We start from the raw sequence: 14683 nt of genomic DNA, 5'->3' as shown, positions 1-14683 counted from the left end.
TTAAACTGAGAATATAGTCTCTAATTCTTTCTCCACAATGATGTCTCTAAAGACTCAGCTCAATATGGTATAGATGCTTTGTAAGTAGTCTTAAAGCGGCACGTTACTTTGGGGGGATGGGGGAAGATACAGAAGATCATTATAACTGCAGGGAAGATGACAAATGCATTCACAGTGAACTCTAGATTTAAGTCAGTATGAGGTAAGTAGTACCCGACTTTAAGCAAGGATAAGCCATGCCAACAACTGCAGAGGATTCTAACGCAAAACAAACAGACTAAAAATAAACCCAACAGTCTTTCCATTTCCTCCCTTGCCTATCAATCCTCTCACCCATCACTAGCAACTAGGGACACACAAAGAGCCTCTGGTTCCTTAGAGGGCAGCCGTTTCAGGGAGAACCAGGCAAACCACCACATATAGGGACCAGGTGGCTCAAACCTCCCCCAAACAGAGGAAAATTCTGGAAATTCTGCATGGCCTGATTTCCCCTCCTCTCCACAAAGGAGGAAGCAGATAGGACAGCTATGCAGCCTAAACTTCCAAATGAGAGCTAGTAGTGGACCAACCCACCCAAGAACGGCCACAAAAAGTTGTACAAGTGCACACACAGACATGTATGACATGAATATTGTGTTTGAGGGATATTGAGGATTAGGATTTAGACACATCAAGATTGTAAGTGTCAGGATATGTTTGGATTTTGACCAGGGCCTACTCAGACTACAGTAATGAAAAGATGATCAACCTGCAACGCTCTGTGGTATTCCCTCTATTAGCCAATTGTAATAACAACTGGCAGGCCTTCACCACTATAGAAAATTCAATGGAACAGATTTCAACTAGCAGACAACAGATGAAGATAATACTAACATAACAATGGTTCCCAATGCAGATTGTAGTACTGGTATTGGGGCTAGTTCAAGCAAATTTGAGGCCTAGCACACTATTCAAGTAGGTCCCCTACTGCTAGGGGGTAGTTCAATGTGTGACTTGCTTTCCCTCTCCTACATACTCCAAATGGTTCTGCCAGCTAGTGGGTAATGGAAATAGGCAATAGGGAATATGGCCCTAACTGCCGAGCATTCATGGAGAACAAGTGGAAGAAGATTTGCAACTAAACCAAACTAGAGGCTGAACTGTGATAATAGAATCAGAGAGTTAGAAAAGGGTCATCTAGTCTAACCCCCAACAATTTTTTATTCCTCATTTCCCAGGCCAGCATAGGGATATCCTTCCTCCCAAGGAATAGCACTGGGCCCCATCAGTAGTTCCACTGACTCCAGTGGGAACACTCAGGGTGTAAGGTACTATTGATGCAACCTGGTTAAGGGGACAAGGGAGATCCTGATTCCCCCACAGGCCTCAAACTGGGACTCAAATGATATGAGCTGTACACTAGAGATGCAAGGTATAATTTCCTGCTCCAACAGACATACCTGTGCTAGTTCTGATTGGGCTATTGTGCTAAAAATACAAGTGTAGCTACTGCAGCATGAGTGGCAGGATGGGCTAGCTCCATGAGTACATACCTATGATCTTAGATGGGATTATACTCAGGAGGGCCAGCCCATCACTCTGCTGCAGCTATACTTCTGGTTTTATCATGCTAGGGGGATCAGGGCTAGCTGAGTACATTTACTCAAGCTGAAAATTGCATCTCCTAGCTCCAACGTAAACATACCCAAACAAACATCATAAATTAGCTTAACTAGTTAAGGAAACAGATAAATATAAACCTATTACTTTACCAGGATTTCTCTGCGGAACTCTAAAAAATAGACAGTATTACTCATGTTACCATACAACAAATTCTTGACAATTCTTGTTTAAATTTTAATACTATGGAGCAGCAGTAGCCAATTGACAATATTAATGATGCTGCTACATTTTTTTTAAAGCTGATTCTGCAGTCCCTGTAAAATTCACAAAAGAAGTCAGATCAGCTTGAAAACTGGGAGGATAAATCTGGAGCCAGGATAAATTTTGTGGGAAAAATATGAAGATACTTGAACAACAGGGTTCAGAGACTTAGGGTACCCTAAAATTGGGTGTTTTAAAAGTTACAAACGTCTAATGCTTTTTCTGTACATAACTAGGGAAGAAACAGTGAGTAACGTAATCATTAAACTTATATAGCTAGACTCTTCTTGTTGATATCTAGTGCACAATATCATCTGAGGTCTAAAATCTAAATATGAGAGGTTATCAGACCTTCTTTTTGGCACTATGGAGTGGAATGACAGAAAGCTAGTAATCTATATGCTGCTGGCACAGAGCACAAGCTTCCTAGCTGAGCTGTTAACTGTACTTCCAGCTTCACCTTGACCCATACAACAAGAGGCTAGGTGAGTTCAGGAAGAAGAGAGGGGAAGAACTGAGAGCTGAACTGTGACAGGTGCGTAGATAACAGCTCAGCTCCTCTTGCAGCAGCTCTTGCCAGCAAACAGGGTTTAAGGACAAATTCCGCTCCCTCCATCCTCTTGGGGGCAGAAAGACAGGGGTGGGGGACTCATCCCTGAGACCAATAAAGGAGATGAAGAATCAGCCCAGCTCTTTATATGGCTTCTCTATCCAATAAACCATCTGTTGAACACCAGCAGGGGAAGTGCCAATCTGATAAGTATATTGTGGGGAATCAGGATCCCTCCCCTGACTTTTCTGATGTTGTGTGTGTACAGGGAGGGGAAGCAAGGTTTTGGGGTGGTGCCAGGAGACACACCAGGAATGAAGTAGAAAGTAGAGCAAGGGATAGCCCTCCAGTGATGGGCCCCGTAATGCCCCACTCTCCTGGGTTTGGTAGGGCTTCTTCACCTGCAGGAGTGCTAGAGAGCTGGAGCTGCTGTACTCCCTAAAGGTCATCAGAGCTATCTGCTACAGAGGTTGGAGCTGAACTCTGGCACCACCAGCAGCAAAGCCCAGCATTCTCATAATGGTTTGATCTTGTTACTATTAACAACAAACAAAATTTCTTAGATGTGGCACTGGCTCCATCTAGTGGTCTTTTATCTTTCAACTCCATTTAGTACCCAGGCTGCTCGTTTGTTAAAGTCAACACATGATGAGGAGTAAGGAGTGCCAAAACAAAGCAAAAAAAGAAAACATAAGAAGAGCATTTGACCATGATTTCATACGTATTATACCATTTCTATCTCATGTGTATGCAGTGATCTCTGTTCAAAGCTAGATGTTCCCACTGCAGATATCATATTACCATAGCCCATGAACATTTAGGACTGCAGGGTTAGTGTTAATTTTTTGTGAATTTTGACAGGTAATACTGATGTTTATTTTCAAAGATTTTTCCTAGTTTTGACTCTAACTATTGCGCTATTGAAAAACCCAGCATTCGAGATTTAATAAATATAAGCTTCAGTAATGAAACAATATTTAATGAGACAGCAGAGACTTCTAGTTTTTTTTTTTTTTTAAACTTTTCTCCAGTGAAAATTTCAGTTACAAATCATGGAATATTTTCCATTACTTTTTGGATAGGGAAGAAATTTACATTTATTAACATTTACTACTTAAAATTTAATCCTTCTAGTCCAGATATCCTTCTCCTTGAATGACCAACTAGAAAGATGTGAAAAATTATGAGACTGAAGAGAGGAATGGAGAGTTCAGCACTTGGATTCATTTTATTAAATAGTGGAGAAAATGTAGGCAGATTATTAAAATGTTTGTGAGTTTCTTACTGATTAAGACAAAAATTAAAGAGATACTGAAGGAATTGAAGGACAAAACCATGGTAAGTGAGGTTAAGAATAAATTGATATGATTATAAGTAGAATGTCAAAATGAATTCTTGAATACATTTTACTATAAAATCAGTGAAAATTTATAGTGTTAGCATGACACAACTTTTAAAAAAATGCTTAATATAAAATCAAGTGTTGAAAAATTAGGGGGTCTTAGACCTATTAAGCATTAGTCACTTATGACTCTCCAGTCAAGGGAAGGCCCTTGAAACCTACCTGAGGACTCGTCTTCCTGAATGTATCAGTTCCCTGGATTACATCTTTTATTATTTTTTCCTTGAGTGCATTGTACTCTTCTTGGCTCAGATGAATAGCTTCCAGATTTTGGTTACAAACTGGACATTTTCCGCTGTAACAGTAATAAAACAAGAAAGTATGCATGTGTGAATAAAAATAGTAAAAGAGCCATATGTTAAAATTCACTTCCATTTACTAAATGACTATGCATACCTCTTTCTGTGCAAATAAAAAATAAATAAGTCATCAGAAAATGACTTGTGCCCAGTTTGGGCCAGATCCAAAACCTATGGAAATCAATGGAAATGCTCCAACTGACTTCAATGGGTTCTGGATGAGATCCTTGGGGACATTTAGGGGTCAACTTCTGTGTTCAATTACAAGCACTACCACAAACTTCTGGCGTGACCTTGGAAAATACATTTAATCTCTCTCTATCTCAGTTACCCCCTCTGTAAAATAGTACTTCTCTGCCTCATAGGTGTGTTGCAAAGATAAAATACATTAAAAACTCAGATGATCAGATACTACTGAGGGAACCACAGAATTAGCCTCAAATTGACTAAAGCATTGACAGAGCTACCAGAGCCTTTCCATGTTGACTCCCCTCTGACATAGTCTTTCTCCAGTGCTGGAACTTTTAACTGTGCACAGGGGCAACGAGTTATATGGGCCCGTGGAACCTGTGCTCCAGCAAATTCAGGACCCAGGGGACCAGCTCCATCAATATTTGGGTCCAGGTCTCTCCCCCAACCCCACCTGCTGCCCTGCATGCCTCCCCCAGCCCTGCCTGCCACCCCCATGTGCCTCCCCCATAGCGTCCCACAGCCCCTCCTGCCATCCCTGTGAGCCTCCCCCGGTGGCTGCCCTGCCGCTCTGCACTGCGCTCCCTCACCGGCCGCTTGCTGGCTACAAAAGGGAACAGCACAGGCAGCAGGCTGAGGTGGCAGCACAGCTACTGCCTGCGCGAGGAGGCACATACGTGATGGCAGCCTTCCCCTCCAGCACCCACCACAGGGGAGGCGAGGGGGCTTCCTGGACCTGGGGGGGCCCAGCCCCTAGGAGCACGTGCTGGGTGAGTGTGCCACTGGGGAGAAGAGGGAGGTCCCTCCGCCAGAGCTCTCTGCTGCCAGCGAGGAGAGAGCTGGGGGGAACCGTGGAATCCTCCTCTTTGGCCCCAGCCCCGGGGCAGCCTCCCTGCATCCCGGAGTCTTCATCCCCACCCACACCCCAGAGCTCGCACCCCCAGCCAGAGCCCTCACGCCCTTGCACCTCAACACTGTGCCCCTAGCCCTGAGCCCCTCCCACACACCCCAGCCAGAGCCCTCATCCCTCCACACCCCAACCCTCTGCCCTAGCCCTGAGCCCCCTTCCACACCCTAAACCCCTTATATCCAGCCCCACCCCAAAGCCCTCACCCCCCAACACATTGTGCAATATAGGGAAACTGTTAAACGCTTACTGTTTCCAGTCCATTTTTACATTATTTTAAAAAATATGTATTGACTTACAAGACGGGTGAGGGGCTGAGGGGCAGGACTTGGATCCATTCTGGGCACCACCAAACATTATACAAACCTGCTGCCCCAGACTGTGAAGGGCGAAGGCTCTGGCAAGGGGTGGAGCAGCAGGAAAAGATTCTGGCAACTCCCCACAACAAGAACCTTTCACTGAGGTGAGGAAAGGCCCTGGCAGGAGGGAGGCAGCAGAGAGGAGAAAGTGAGACACTGCACTGCTCAATGTAGCAGTGTAGATGTGGAAGGCACTGCTTGAGGTGTCAAGATCCTATTTTGCCAGCTACCCCATATTAAACTAAATCCATATATTCAGACAGTAAACATCCCAATAACCAGGTCAAGATACACTAATCATAAATTATTACTGAGCAGCTCCAAATCCATCAGAGATATATCATGTAAAGCATGTTCCAGGCACAGAATCATAGGGTTAGAAGGGATCGCAAGGGTTACTACCCCTGCCAAGATGCAAGATTTATTGTGTCTAAATTATCCAAGACAGATGACTACCCAGCCTCATTTTGAAAACCTCCAGTGAAGGAGCTTCCACAAGCTCCTTACGCAGTCTGTTCCATTGTCCTACTGTTCTTGCAGTTAGGAAGTTCTTCAAGACATTTAATCTAAATCTGCTATGCTGTCGTTTGAACCCATTGCCTCTTGTCCTGCCCGCCATGGCAAGAGAACAACTTTTCTCTATCTTTTTTATGGCAGCCTTTCAAATATCTTCCCTGCCCCAGTCTCCTCTTTTTCAGACTAAACATACTCAGTTCCTTCAGCCTTTGCTCATATGGCTTGCATTCCATCCCTTTAATCATCTTCGTCGTTCATCTCTGTATCCTTTCCAGTTTCTCCACATCCTTTCTATACATACTCTGCTTGGGAAAAAATATTTTAAAATCCTCCAAGCCCATGTACAAGGACATCCTGGATCTCAAGTTCATTTGCCCAACGAAAATGTGATTTGAGGTCAGAATGAGGTTTTTGTTGATGTTTTTTAATTAAGTTTTGTTGCATATCCCTGCCTCAAAGACAAGCTAATGATCTAACACTCTTAAAAATCCTGGGTGAACCACCTAACTTATATGTCTGATTGTAGATGAAAATTACAACCAATTCCAACCTTAGCTTTTTTTTTCGTAAAGGGTGGCAGTAGATAAAGAAACAAAGGATCAGCTGTTTTGCTTAATTCTCCTTGTAGTGTTGCTTGGCCAGGTAGGCAGATGAGGAACTAAGCTAATCATGTCTGAGCTCTCCCTGAAACTTTGATGGCTTTTACAAAAAGTATGAGGTAGCAGACCTGTTTTCATCCTCATCCTCAGATTGCACATGCCAACCACTGTCTCCAGAATTTTTAAGTGCAAGTCAGCAGGTTGTTCAGTAGGCTTTACATAAATAAAATGTCATTTATCCTGAAGAGTTCTTTGGTTGTTCTAGGCTACCAGACAAAAGGATTTTTCCTTGCATCCTCTCACTTAGGTCTTTTCATAGATGCAAAGTAGAATGTTGATGTTTCACAATGCTCTGTTTGGAGACTTACATTCATCCAGCTGTGCACGCTTTGAACTGAAGGAGGGAACATTCTTTTTTACATCAATCAATTTGTGAAGTTCTGAAATGCATAATCCTAGAACACTGCCATAGATTTTGAGCTTTAAATGTTAAACAGTGAGTCATTCTCCTCTGATTTTTGCACAGAGAAAAGTGAAGAGTCAGCTGAAGTTTATTTCTTATCCAACACAACTATAAATACCTAATTGGCACAACAACCAGACTTCTGGTCTATATCAAAACACAAGCCATAAGCAAAAAATATTCCAAGATTGCACAAATTATCCTGTGGATAGTGTATTTGCTGACTTAACACAATAACAATGTGCAACTTCTAGTACATTCCACATGCTCAACCCACTGGTTACGATCACAGGCCTAAGCCACACATTTGTATTAATCAGAAATCTGGCTATTTAAATAATCCTAAACTCCTGATAAATCATTCTAATTACAACAGGCAGAAATTAGAATAACATTGTTAAAACTGCACAATTTAAGAGCTCACAAGAAAGACTCCAAAAATTGAGACTCCACCAAAATTATTAAGCTTAACATTTACAGACTTTATGTTACAGCTGGCATATTTAAACCTTGACTCTTTTGCCAGTATCACTTTATATTAGTTGAAAGAGCTAATCGTAAAGTCAAGTCACATGTTATGCTTTGTTTAACAAATTCATACCATTGTTTCCCATGAGCCAAATCCTGCTGAGTGTCCTCAACTTTCATTTAATGTCAATGGGAATTAAAGGCACTCAGTATCTTGCACAATTGGGTTCTTGTATTGAATTTCTCTTCAAAAAGCTACCTAAAATTACATTTCAAATTTTGTAATCTCAGATAGCTCTTATTATGCATACATGCTGCAAAATTCTCAGCAATCACCGAAGAGCCACAGTAAAGGTGGCGCGGCGGGGGGAAGGGGGCTTTCTTAAATGGTCAGAAAAGCAGCCGGCAATACTGACAAATGTATTATAAAGACAGGGAAGTTGTGGCTCATTTCAGAGTGGGTGTTCCAAGAGCACCTACCTCATAGGTGGATTGATTGGTTAAGTTTCAGTGACTATTCAGGGTAACATTGTTTTTAGCAGACAGTTGGATGCAGGTTCCTGAAGAATAAAAATACCATACATTCCCTTCAGGAATAAAAGTTGATCACACCTCTCCGTGGTTTAGGAAAGACCACCATTCCCTGACAGCTAGGTGCACTGTTCAATTATTTTCTGGAGTGGTGGGGATAATGCCAGCCTTAACAAGCTGATCTTTGGATCCAGCATACCAATTGTCATGTGGAATCCCTAAGTGGAAGAGAATTAGAGCTTTCCATAACTGACCCTGGGAAGTCAAACAGCCTTTCTAACTCTCAAAATAAAATTAATAGTCAGAAGAGTCTAAGTCTGAAGCTCCTGATTATCAGGACTAGAAGAAACTACAAGCTCCAGGAAGCTAGAGAAGGAAGAAAACAAGCAGCCTGTATGCTGCAAATCAGCTTTTACAGCAGCCCACTCCTGCTCCCACAGCAGTCAATGTTTCCTCTCCCCCTCCCCGACTTCAGTAGCAGCAGATGCAATACACTCTCACATTTAAGAAAAGCTAAAAGAAATTTTAGAGTCAGCACCTGTACACTCTATTTTGATTACAAACCTTAAGTAGCATGTAACTCAAAAACATTCTTATCTTTGACACGTTTCCAACTGCCAATACACATGAGACACAAATCTGGCCTTCAAATTAGACTGACAATATGTAAGACGAATTCACAAAGTTACAAATATTTGTATATTATATTTTGTAGAAATGTGTATCTAAATTGTCCATGAAGGAAAATACTTTGCAATTCCTTGATTTTGTCCATACCACAAATTAACATTTTTTTGGCACAAACCTCTGTGGTAGGGCCAGGTTCTGAGCAATTACATAGGGACAGTTTACTTTAACCAAAGTAATAATCTTGGCAAGGGTCTCTGGCTCCTAACCACCTCCCATACAGGTTTACAGTCAATAAAACAAACAAACAGCCCTACAAACAGAGCAGATAATTTCCTTCCCAAAACAAAATAGCTTTCTCCTCTTGCTACAGGTGTATCCCAGACCCTTTTTAAGATGCAGGGCCTAATTAGCTCCCAGCTGAGAGCAACCCCTAGACCTGTCTTTGAACCCTGCCTGAAAGTTAACTCAAAATAAATAAACCCATCACCAGACACATACACTGTCAGGCTCAAAGTCTTCCTAAGGGCACTGTTAGGGCAGGATTACAGATCCATGGCACTACCTCAGGGGTTTGAGAAGTCCTGAACACCCACCAAAAAGTGGGTGTTAGAAATTGTGATCAAAGAATTTATTTCAATAAGAAATTTGAAATAACATAATAGAAATAGTCCTTTTACTTGTTTTATCAAAGTAAAGTTCATGGCAAAAAAAATCAAACACATCAAGTTTTTACATAAAATATTGTATTTACCTATTTTTAATGGCAGTTAAGTGTCCTTCCCATTTCTCTCCTGGAATGCTAAAAACAAAAATATATATTATATAAATAATGTTAGACTTCTGTGTCATCATTTTTGAACAACAGTACAGCCAAAAGATTTTTTCTGGTCTGCATCTAGAAATAAAAATAATAACCGTTTACACTAAAGAGAAATTATATGAAGTTTCATCCATTATACCTGCTTATGTGCAACACCCCGCATATGACTACTTAAGCATTTATCCACAGTGGAACAAGCTTTGGGCCAGACAGAGAAAGAACAACTCTGAAGTCCAGTGGCTAATGTATACCTCCCCCAACCCCCAGGAGGTGGAAGATTTTGGTCCAGTCCCTCTGCTCCAATCACTCATTCATGATTTATCTACAGTGAAACAGCTTCAACAGGAGAGTGTGAGTTAGCCCAGCATCAGAACACTCAATATCTTAGGGGTTACAGCACTCTCCTGAGAAGCAGATCTGTTGTTCAAATCCTTTCTTCCCCTCTTTCAGAGAGAGGGGAATTGAACTGGGTCGTCCATATCCCAGGCAAGTGTGCTAACCAGTGGAATAAAAATTATAAAATGGGCATGGAAACCAGCGCCACTTCCTCTGTCCAGTTTGCATGTAGCGAGACAGGTGCCTAACTCATTCCAACAAAAAATGGCTTAGGCACCTAAACCCACTAACTCCAGGCAGGTGGTTCCCATCTGTGCATCACTAAGCAGATATAGACACCTCCCTGCAGCCCAGATTTAAGAACCTAACTCTGAGAGGAGTGGGGTTTAGCACACACCCCTGTCATTAGCATCTCCAATTGGCTAACCAAGGGCTTATCTACACTGGCACTTTCCAGCGCTGCAACTTTCTCACTCAGGGGTGTGAAAAAACACACGGCTAAATGCAGCGCTGGGAGCTACACCTCTCATGGAGGTGGGTTTTTTAGAGTGCTTTAACATTGCCTGTGTAGATTAGCCCTCCATCTAGTGCTGGCTTTTGTGGATTGCACTTCTTATGTGACCATCTCTCCCCATTCATTGCACAGGGAGCCTAGGCAAATAACTCAGCTTTGTGGATTACCATTTTATTCCTGTGCCTAGACATTAGGCACGATGACACTCAACATTACAGGGCCTAGGTCTCTTTATGGATCCCACAGTCACTGCAACTTGACATTGCAATGCTTGCATTGTGACCTTTTGACACTGCATCACCACAGTGCCAACACACACATCACTACACTGCATTGGTCACAATGATATATGAGGTTCTTAACTGTCTTGGAAGATAAGGGAAAACAGGAAACCCTATTACCCTTCCTCCCACCAACTCAACTCTACATGAGCAGGCTTTCCCCGACCAAAATATGATGACGTTGTCCTCTTTTATTCCCAATATGATTTTTTTTTAAATTACAGTTCTACTCTAAGAAGTGATTACATAAAAACAGCACTTTCTTATTCAACAGATCTCATTTTTATGTGTACTGTAATGTCTGCTGACTTCAGTGGCTTCTACTGAAATTACTCTGGTTACCCTCTGAGTCAACACATATTAGAAGGAGTGAGCCAGAATTTTTTTTCCATAGAATTTGCTATTTTCTTGTACCGCAGAGGGAAACTGTCTCAATTTTGTACAATTTACCATTTCTCTCCCCTAGTATATCAGAGGAAATTCCGACAGTCATCAACATTCAGCATTTGCTATCAAACATAACAAACCAAGGATGAGAACTGGTGAAGACAAAAATTCTGAGATGTGGGACTCATCAGAATATGCTACACCTATACGAAAAATGCAAAATGAAAAAGGTAAAAATTGTGATAGGAAATTCAGACCTGGCAAAACCTACTACTTACAGTAGAAATAAAGAGATTATGGCAGTGCTTTTTTAAAAAAGGAAAAACAACATAAAATGATAAAAGGTTTCAGGGATTTACACTGGCCTTTGGACTACAGTCTTAATGGATCACAGATCCATTAATGGATTCCCATTAACCCCAGTAATTGCTTTTGAAACAATATTTACCTTTCAAACCATAACTTTATGCTCTGCATAAGAGCTTCTCCAGGATATAGTTGATTTTCTCTCAGATACAAGAGGATTCCTAAGAGTTCACTTTTTAACTGATCGTCCTTCACGCATTTGCCAGTATCAAAAAAGACCTGCAGCGTATCCAAGTTTGGTATCAAATCCTTAGCCAGCATTTCGTGATACAGTTCACATGCCAAGTTTATTTCTTGGTTATTGAGGGCTCCTTTGATACAATCTCCATAATTCCCTTTTGACGGGGTCATGACTTTTTTTATCTCTTGCAGTAGCAATAAGGTCTCTCTCCACCGATTGGAACCACTCAGACCCTTGATTAGAAGGCTGTAAGCCCCAGTTTCTAAAGTCTTAAATCTGACTTTCATTATATCATAGACATCATAAACTTCTGCCATCTGCTCCTGCCGGACACACAGAGCCAGGTACTTGACCAATAAATTATAACTGATGTCACCTTTTCTCATTGCCACCATAGACAGCAAAGATTTGGCCACATCTATGGAGCTGTTGCAGTTGATCATCTGCTCTAGCATTACATCTTCAAACTTGCTACTTCCCTTAAATTCTCCCTTCAGCTCTTCCCATTCCGCCACACACAAAGGTTTTTCTGGGGGGCAGATACCATTCTTTTTAGATATCATGAGCAGTTCCTCTTGGTTCTTTGATCTCTTCTTGGCAGCTCCAGCAGAGAACAGGGAAAAAGGATGAGGAGAAGAGGTGTCTCCTCTGGCCCTGCCTTCCTTTTCCTCTCCATCTCTACCTTTAGATCTGGTCTTAGTAGACAGCATATGAGTTGCTTTGGGATCCACTGGTATTGCAGATTGAGAAGTGGTAGTAAAAGGGAAACATTTAACATGTTTCCTGTTCAGGAGATGGAGGACAGCAAACAGCTGTTGGCACCTTGGAACAGGCCAAAACATGGGGTATTTCCCCAAAGTCTGCAAACCCGAGAAGCTAGTGGGATGGAAAAAAGCCATGATGAGGAGAATGAATATACTGGGAACACTCCACAAGAGAGATCTAGTGGAAAGTGAAGTTTGTGAGGAATTTTATAGTAAAACTCTTAAGGGGTGTCAAGCTGTGAAAGTTTTTGAATAAAGGTCACAAGAGAGCTTTTAAGACTCTTGTTAAAACAAAAATAGCAAAATCCTTTATCACCAAAAGAAGAAATATTTCAAACTACCAAACTACTAGTACAAACGGTGAGGGGGCATCTCTCTTCCCAGGAAAGAGGCTTGACGGTTCTATACTTTATTGTGCCTGCCCAACCTCTGAGGCTGTTTAAGGTTTATCATAAATATATGCTATAAAAATGAGGAGAAGTTTTGTGAACTTCCTAAGAACTAAGAGTTGCTCTGATGCTTTAATCCAGATCAGGTCAGGAAATTACCTACAGAAAACAGACCACAAACAACACACAATTAGTACTTACATCTCCAGAGTAGTTACTTCAACATTATAATTCAGTTTACATTTTTATAACCAAAAAAAGTGACCTACCTAACCTATTTTAGGTCTGGCACCCAAAATTTGCTCACCTAAAAGCCAGCGATAAACTGCCAATATTTTAACAAGGGACTTCTACCAAAGCTCCCTTATCACTTATAGCTTGTGATAAAAATCCGGGAAGTCAGGCAGTCACATGCTGCAAACATATAGGACTATTAATTTTTCTCACCATTTAAAAAAATCTGCTTTCCCAGTGATAACCATAGCTCAGAAGGGAGACATCACCATTTTGCAAGCAAGTTTTTAATATGGGCACCTCCCAGTAAGCTACGATTTCCTAAAAAGTACCCAAAGGATAGTGATAGCTGGGATCCAGCCAGTGTAACCATAAAAGAAGGGGTGTGTTTGCCAGAAGCTGGGAATGGGCAACAGGGAATGGATCACTTGATGATTACCTGTTCTGTTCACTCACTCTGGGGCACATGGCATTGGACACTGTTGGAAGACAGGATACTGGGCTAGACAGACCATTGGTTTGACCCAATGCAGCCGTTCTTAAGTTATGTTCTTATGTATTTGGAGGAGGCAGAAAGGATCCTTGTGAGAGGACCTTTGTTGCCAGCTCTTGTGATTAAAAAAATCACAAGTTTCAAGGTATTTGGTGTATTTCTTCAAACCCCCACTGCTGAAGGGGTATAATTAGGCAAGAGATTCAGCTTTCACTTTTAAATAAAAGTTTCTAGCCAGCACGATTACACAGACTACCTGGAAAACGTGACGCCTGGGCACCTGAAGACAAACAATCACAGGTATAACTAACTCCAGCAACTCTTCACGTTTTCAATCTCACGGTATCTGGGCCTGACTAGTGATGTCTGAGTGCTTGGGCCTAGCCCTATGGCAATAGTGCAACGTCCACGTCCTCTCCGCAGACCTGGAAGACAATCGCTGCCAGTCGGGACGTGCCCCTGGGCCGCTCAGAGACGCTGCGATGAGCTGCGGGGCTAAGACTCCGCCGCAGAAGCTGGGCCGGCTCATTCAGAGCCGGAGCACAGGCAGGGGCCTCCTTTGGACTCAGTGGTATCCCAGGGAGCCCGTTGGAGCCACCAGCGGCCGGCCGGGGTCGCGGAGACGAGGCGGGGGTTCGGTGCAGCGCACTGAAGCACAGCGCACACCTCACGTGCCCCCGTCCCGCTGACTACAGCCCTCACGCTGAAAACTACAGCTCCCAGCATGCAATGCAACCCGGCCGCCTATACAAGGCGCGCAGCACGTACTGGGGGATGTAGTCCCTGTGGTCCAATTGCGGGTCATGCCTTTGTTGCCTTCCCCATGCGGACCTGTCTCAGGTGTCAGTATCGCAGCGCTGAGCGGCTCTGGTGGATGCCACTCACAGGCGAAGGGAGCGGGTCAAGTATTGTTGGAGCTGCACCTGTGGAGTCGCTCTACATAAGGAAGAGCTTTTTCTCTGTACTTGCTCCCTGTCACGCGCTGAACGGTCAGTCCGCCAATTAGGGCTCTGTATGAGGCTCGCCACAGTCCAGACTGGCGGCTCGTGTTACGCATGTGATCACAGGGGTCCAATGAGAACAGAGCACAGTAAAGTGGCCATAGTGCTCGTGGCCGCCATATTGGTTACGGGCAGGGTGTC

The 14683-nt window shown here is 42.7% G+C and overlaps 1 protein-coding gene across 10 annotated transcripts in view; it reads right to left on the bottom strand.

Moving 5' to 3' along the window:
- Positions 1–14578, bottom strand: part of PRORP (protein only RNase P catalytic subunit) — an 87601-nt gene extending 73023 nt beyond the window's left edge. Inside the window, exons 1-4 of one of the 10 annotated variants that reach the window (XM_050953896.1) lie at positions 14310–14578; positions 11563–12973; positions 9528–9575; positions 3978–4110 (exon numbers count right to left, since the gene is read on the bottom strand). In XM_050953896.1, coding sequence (XP_050809853.1) covers positions 3978–4110; positions 9528–9575; positions 11563–12560 — 1179 coding nt within the window. In that variant the 5' untranslated portion in view covers positions 12561–12973; positions 14310–14578. Of the gene's footprint in view, positions 1–3977; positions 4111–7748; positions 7849–9527; positions 9576–11562; positions 12974–13487; positions 13771–13797; positions 14272–14309 lie in introns of those variants that run through there. The other 9 variants (XM_050953898.1, XM_050953902.1, XM_050953893.1 and 6 more) reach the window with 9 other exon arrangements.
- Positions 14579–14683: the final 105 nt, after the last annotated feature.

Source organism: Gopherus flavomarginatus, chromosome 5, assembly GCF_025201925.1.
Source record: "Gopherus flavomarginatus isolate rGopFla2 chromosome 5, rGopFla2.mat.asm, whole genome shotgun sequence".
Taxonomy (NCBI): domain Eukaryota; kingdom Metazoa; phylum Chordata; order Testudines; family Testudinidae; genus Gopherus; species Gopherus flavomarginatus.
The sequence above is the reverse complement of the archived record's forward strand: the minus strand, read 5'-3'. Positions and strand labels throughout refer to the sequence as shown.